The sequence below is a fragment of the Pollicipes pollicipes genome, unplaced genomic scaffold (genome assembly GCF_011947565.3).
Source record: "Pollicipes pollicipes isolate AB1234 unplaced genomic scaffold, Ppol_2.1 Scaffold_7261;HRSCAF=8764_pilon_pilon_pilon, whole genome shotgun sequence".
Taxonomy (NCBI): Eukaryota; Metazoa; Arthropoda; class Thecostraca; order Pollicipedomorpha; family Pollicipedidae; genus Pollicipes; species Pollicipes pollicipes.
In genome coordinates this window covers 59844039-59850784 of record NW_023597054.1, presented here as the reverse complement: position 1 = coordinate 59850784, position 6746 = coordinate 59844039, and the positions used below count along the sequence as shown (strand labels likewise).

The 6746-nt window shown below is 58.1% G+C and overlaps 1 protein-coding gene across 1 annotated transcript in view; it reads left to right on the top strand.

The window, feature by feature from the left end:
• LOC119111685 (lysophospholipase D GDPD1) overlaps positions 1 to 5153 on the top strand; it is a 16298-nt gene extending 11145 nt beyond the window's left edge. Inside the window, exons 7-11 of the mRNA XM_037235491.1 lie at positions 695 to 879; positions 1333 to 1550; positions 2192 to 2325; positions 2911 to 3010; positions 4196 to 5153. Coding sequence (XP_037091386.1) covers positions 695 to 879; positions 1333 to 1550; positions 2192 to 2325; positions 2911 to 3010; positions 4196 to 4363 — 805 coding nt within the window. The 3' untranslated portion in view covers positions 4364 to 5153. The remainder of the gene's footprint in view (positions 1 to 694; positions 880 to 1332; positions 1551 to 2191; positions 2326 to 2910; positions 3011 to 4195) is intronic.
• The last annotated feature ends 1593 nt before the right edge of the window (positions 5154 to 6746 follow it).

The window sequence follows — 6746 nt, the reverse complement described above, 5'->3', positions numbered from 1 at the left end:
CACCAGGGATGTAGATCCCAGTGGTTTTGGAGGCACAAGACAAAATTTGATGGGGATTGTGTGCCTTTAGTTCAGAGTAAAAGGGTACAAACAACAAAACCAGATGGTGACAGGGAAGTCCTTAGTGATGCATGCTTTCTAATGCTTCGGGACAGATGATGTGCCTTGAGTAAGGTGTGCTTCACTGTGTTTGAGGTGTGCTTACTGCTGGCACACTTGGTGCATCTAGTGGCTGGGGCTTACTATTTCTGTTTGTGGAGTGGTTGCAAAAGCCTTATGTCTGCCTTATTTTCCAGGTGCGGGGGAACGCACAGAAAACACGTTGACTGCGTTTGAATAGTAAGTGTACTATCCATTCTGTTATTTAGTTGCAAGCAAGCCATGGAAAGTACAAGCATGTCATGGAACGTCATTATGTACTCGGGTTATGCTGCGCCCGATGTCTGCAGCGACGGGCCTTCCATAACGCCTTCCATAAGCTCAGGCTGTTCCACCGCCGTATGCAGTATGTCGAGGTCTCGTGTGCGATGTGCACTCATTACGACACCATGACAATCACCGAATTACTGCAAACGGACGCAGAGCAATGGACCAGATAGTGACCGCAAACACATGAGAATAACACCACCCCGATTATCAGATCATGCCCCGCCGCCCTTCTGACATAAGTGCACGCGCCGCTTTCGGCTGGCAGCGCGGTGAAGGAGTGCGGCACGGACATGCTGGAGCTGGACTGTCAGCTGACGCGAGACGGCCGGGTGGTGGTGGCGCACGACTCGGACCTGCGGCGCGCCGGCCGGCCGGGCGTCACCTTCCCCGAGCTGGACTACGACGAGCTGCCGCCGCTGCTGCACCAGCTGCCGCTCGACTTCGTGCCCGGTGAGCGGACGCCGGCGGCGTGGGGCGGAGGACCGCACCGCTGGCGGCCGGCCAAGGGCGGCGGCGGCCCTGCGGCGCACCTCCAGGTCGCGGGCCACGGGACGCCAGCGCCAGCTGCTGGATTGGGGTGGTGCAGGGGACTCTGATGGGGAGGGGGGATGAGGGTGGTTATGGTGGTCGGTACGATGCATTCTTTAGGCGATACGCACGCCACAGCATTGATGCCGCCGGCATGGCCGTCCGGCGATTAACAGCGAATGCATTGGGGATGACATCGGCCCGTAAAAAGGCCGCGACGAGCCAATAACTTTCGATGGATATTTCGCGCGCAGATCCAAGCCGTGTGGCGGCCGAAGACCTCACCACTACACGAAGGTGTACCGGGGCCGGGTGGTGCAGCCGCTCGCCGGACCGGCAGCCCCTGTGACCCGGCTGCCTGACCCCGCCTGCCAGGTCGGGTGTTCGACGCCTCGGGTTGGCCGGACCGGCGCATGCCGCTGCTGCGACACGTGTTCCAGCGCTTCCCCGACACGCCCATCAACGTCGACATCAAGGTGGACAGCGACCGGCTGATCGCGTCCGTCGGCCAGATGGTGTCTGAGTTCGGACGGCAGCGGCTGACCGTTTGGGGAAACCGCTCCGCCACCGTCACCAGCAAGTGCTACAAACAGGTGACCCACGGCACGCGGACGCTGCAGCTCGAACTGACGTTCGACGACTGACGACGACTAACGTGCTGAGGCACGGCCACTGGCGAAAGGCACAGGGTGTCGTCGAAATGCCTTTGTACGGCATATGTGCGAAGGTACCTGCACCCGTACCTCTATCGTCATATATTTCGTTGTTTTCATTACGAGCACAGCTACGTTTGCTGACGATATCATCTCAGTCACTCTGAACAACACAATGAACGTATTCACTCGTGCTTGTCATATGTAAGCGCTCCCTCGCTTCTGTGAGAGTCCGAACATGTGTGTGCTTGCAAGCATGCATCCGTGGGTCGGTAATCTGGACAAAATTAATTGGACGACCCAAATGGTCACCTCCATCACCTAAATGCAGATCATGTTCTTTCTGGATTTTTTATTCGTGTATCTGGCGACTAAATTAGCATTAAGATGAACGACTTCGTTAAGTCGGTGGTGAAAGTGTCCATATTGGTGGCAATAATCCAATCGGTGGTGAAATGTTCACGTTGGACGTGACTCATCCAATTTTGTGGTATGGGTTCATTTTGGTTAGATGCAGTTTGTTTTGGTGACCAGTCAAAAGGCAATCCCCGACATTGATTGAGGTACCCTGCCTGTTTCAGGACCCGAGCATCCCGCTGCTCTGCTCAGCAAGCTGTGTTGTCAAGATTGTGTTATCTGCTTACGTGGGCCTGTTGCCGTTCCTTCCGCTGAGGGAGACGTTCTTCGAAGTGCCCATGCCGAGCATACTGTACCGGTGAGTGGCGATAGCAGAAACACCGTGAACGGTGACTCGCTCGTGACCCGGTCATGCACAGCGGCGGCTTGCTTGCGACCCGGTCATGCGCAGCAGGATGTGCCCATGGGCGCCTGGCCCCGCAGCCCCACCAGCTTCTGGCACGGCGGCTTGTGCTCTACCCATGAGTTCGGAGACGGAAGTGCCTTTTATGCCCTCGTGACAGAACCGCGTAAGACCAAGAAATTCCGGATTGCGGTACTGGTTAGTGCTCAGAGTCATATTTGACCTGCTTAAACTTTCATTTGGAAAAAGATGGCCTGAGAGTCAACTTGTTGTCTTCAATGTCCGGATCTCAGGCGTCTTCATCGACGCTAGCCTGACATGAAAAAAGCGCATTGTGCACCGATGCGGCCTTAGTTTAAGTCGCCATTGCGTGATGGAATGACGGATGTTTAATGGAACGACGGATGTAGAAGTCATACCGGGTAGATTTGAAAATGCGCTGCTGTACCTGACTGTTCACCTGAGGGGTATTTCCACCTGCGCGCTTTCCCCATCGCCTTCCTCCACGCTGCCTGTGGTGAGACGGCACCGTCTCGGCAGGTTCGCCAACAGCGCGTGGGCCAAGTTTCCCGTGTGGCTGGCGGATAAGCTGATGATGCGGCCGTTCATACTGAACCACCTGCGCCGGCGCGGCATGCAGGTGAGAGCCGCGCGGACGGTAGGGGCGCGACGCACGCCACGCCACCCATGGCAAAAATGGGCTGCAAAGCTTCCAAATTAGAGAAGTTTGCTTCCATGAATGGTATGGATGGAATGACCTGAGTGGAATTATGCCAGGACACATACAATGTGTCTGGAATATTATGCATGGAATGGTATACGTACATGCAATTATATGCAAAGAATGGTACACATGGGTATTATGGCATGACATGAATGTTATGACATGTTCGTCCAGATGGACTGGCGGGCGTGCTATTGGCCTCAGCAGGAGGGAATGGTAGGCATCGCTTTGGTAGCTTTTCAGCGGATTGTCTCCACCAATGGCGTTTTATGTTGACGGCAATAAATGTGCCCCCAGATAGTGGGGCAGTGCGGGCGCGGCGGCCGAAGTCGCCGCCGCCGGCCGCTCTCACGGCCATCGCATGATGTGCCTAGTTTCCCACGGATGGGGCGACGGTATCAACTATGGGAGACCATTTCAGGCCATTCAGGCTATTTTGGTGTCAGTTTGCCTTTGAAACTCAAGTTGACAGCATAGTTCCAGCTGGCTGAAATCTGACCAATGCCCTCCTGCCCACCGACTGGTCATATCGGGCCTTCCTAGTACGGAAGGCCAGAGGATTCCTGGAAGAAGCGGCAGCTAGAAATGATGTTGGCTCGGACCCGCCGATAAAAGACGCATGATTCTGTGGTGCTTGCTTGATCTGGTTGGCAGGTGTACCTCTGGTGCTTCCCTGACCTGGTCCTCGATGTCCGTGTGGTGCTCCCCTCGCCTAGTCTTCAGTGTACCTGTGGTGCTCCCCTCACCTGGAGCGCGGTCGGCAGGTGTCCCTGTGGTGCTCCCCTCACCTGGAGCGCGGTCGGCAGGTGTACCTGTGGTGCTCCCCTCACATTGGCGCGCGGTCGGCAGGTGTCCCTGTGGTGCTCCCCTCACCTGGGGCGCGGTCGGCAGGTGTACCTGTGGTGCTCCCCTCACATGGCGCGCGGTCGGCAGGTGTCCCTGTGGTGCTCCCCTCACCTGGAGCGCGGTCGGCAGGTGTCCCTGTGGTGCTCCCCTCACCTGGAGCGCGGTCGGCAGGTGTACCTGTGGTGCTCCCCTCACATGGCGCGCGGTCGGCAGGTGTACCTGTGGTGCTCCCCTCACCTGGTGCGCGGTCGGCAGGTGTACCTGTGGGTGCTGAACTCGGAGGCCGAGTACCGGCGCGCGTTCGAGCTGGGCGCCACGGGCGTGATGACAGACTACCCGTCGCTGCTGCGCTCCTTCCTGCAGGACAATCCGCAGTACTCGGCCCAGGTGCCGCGGCTCAAGTCGACCTCGCCCTGCCGCTAACTGCGCGGGTCGCCGCCCGTGTCGCTGCAGCCCGGTTCGCTGCGTCCGCCCGGCTGCCCCCGCCGGACTGCGGCCTCCGTACCGTTCGTCGGGTTTTCGTGCTGTTCCGGACATTTGGCGGACGTCGCCTTCCACATTTTCGCTTAGTTACCTGATTATTCCGCCGGTTGGGGTCGTGTTACGCGTATCCGCCCGAGTATGCGACCGGACTCGTCCAAGGCTCGTCCGGCTATATTTTCTCGCGTGGCTCTTCGCCTGTACCTGTAGGTCTGGTACCGATCGCTCCGTATTGCTCCAATCTCCTTGCTCAATTTGTAGGCGCGTGAGGCGCGACATCGCCTCCTCATAGTCCACTCACACCTCCAATAATCACCTGCCGCCACCCTACGCATCTCATTCCATCACTTCGTCACACGACAGCGCCGGTGCCGGAGCCGCGACGTAGGGACGCGAGCTCCGCTCCCGTGGCTGCGCTAGCTGGTGCGGTGGGCGCTCGGAATTGAAGGCAGCAGTCTGCCCTCTGTACCAGGAGCCGCGTCACCGTCTACGCGGGGGCGTTCTCGGGGTCCTCGGGACGCGAAGAGACGCGCTCACGCCCGGCTCCGCTTGAGGTGGTGTGCAGAGGTGCCGCAGGGAGTAGCGTGGTCACCATGGGATGGGTAGCTACCAGAGCACGTATTGGTGGGCAAGAGGTTACTGGACCGTGCCCATGAGCGCTTTAAAGCCGACAACAAAGCCCGGAGGGACGGTTATGTGATACGATTTGATCGTTGTTCCCATTGATGAGGAGTAAGCGCTGAACATAAGACTTGTTTGCGCCCGCATGTTCACGGTAGGGGTCGCTCGGGGAACATCACAATCGCCACGGCCACGAGGACCGGGGCGGCTGCACCATGTCCGGGCCGGTTGCCGCTGTGGCGACCCAGTCGCCTGCTGCTCCGCGGCGGCGGCGTCGCGGCTGCGGGACCATGGACCCTGCTCCGGCGGCGGGTCAGGGCGCTCACGGCAGTCGCCAGCTGCCCGGCTCCGCGCGGGCAGTCCGCGGGCCCGGCCCGGCTGGCCCGCTGCTCCGGCGGCGGGCCGAGCTCAGCGGGGCGGGCCGACTCGCCGCGGCGAGTCCGAGCCCGAGCTGAACCGTGAGGGCCCGCTGCCTCGGGCAGTGCGGGCCCGAGCTCATGTCCGGCGGCGGGGCTCAGCGGGCAGTCCGGGCCCGAGCTGGACCCGCTGCTCCGGCAGCCGGTTCATGGCCGGGGTCGAGCCTCGCTGGCTGTTCTCTGGTTCTCAGAGGCCGGAGTACTACGTGGACTACAGTGCCGTCGCCGAGGTGTCCAAGTCTCCGCGCCCGCATGTCATAGGCGTGCCATGCAGTATTAGTTTTCTCTCTGTCTTCGCCACGGCTGTAGCCTCGGGTAATGAAGCATTTTAGTCGTACGGACCCATCCGATCGAACACAGCAATCACGCTGGACGGCGCTGACTTTGTCGGGCTCTCGGCCAGCTCTTCAGCCCTCGCTCTCACCCTCTGTTGGCGTGAAGTGGCATGATGATTGTAGGACGATGTCGCCCTGCACACCAGGCCATTGGTGGCGTGTCTGCCGATGACCGCTCTCCGCTGCGCCGACCTATGTGGGCAGTATTAGTCGGTCTCCCGTGGTTATTGTGTGACCGCTCGATGACACACATGCAGTCCTTCACATGTCATGACTAGCCAATTATGCTAGTCACGTCTCCGCATAGTACGTCACATGGATAGTGCGCTCTAGTGAATGCTGGTTCGTGCCTGCACTACATGCTTTAAGATAGTATTGCTCAACGTCATTGGCGACCTTCTTATGGCTTGTGATTCTTAGGTGCTGAAACGAACAGTCGGTTTAAGTCACCTTGCCTGTCAGAATCTGAATACCTGCACTCGCGGTCCGTTAGTAGAATGAAGTCGTTTCATGTCACGTCCGCTGCCTATTCACGTCACTCATCTACTTATTTGAAGCTAGCTCTTACGGGGGTGGTGCCGTAGTTTGTGAGATTTTGACTTAATGTGATCTTTGTACCCAGATAGTCATTATTTTCAGTTTGTGATCATGGCAACACGAATGTTATTATCAATTACGTGATCATTTCCCGTCCGTGACACCGTGCATGATCTTCGCGAATGACTTCTCGAACAATTGCTACAGTAAACCTGTGAATGGTTAAAGTAGCGTTGACGCAGTTGTTACGCTGGTGCATTTGTTTCTCGCGAAATATATCGGTACATTACTGCCCCGGTCTTGTTTACGTCCAGCACCCTGACTTCCCAGACACTCTGAAAGTCCCTCGCCCCTTTCTTTCTGTCTCTTCTCTGTCTCTGTATGTCTCCTTCTGTCTCTGTCGTCTCGGTCTCTCTC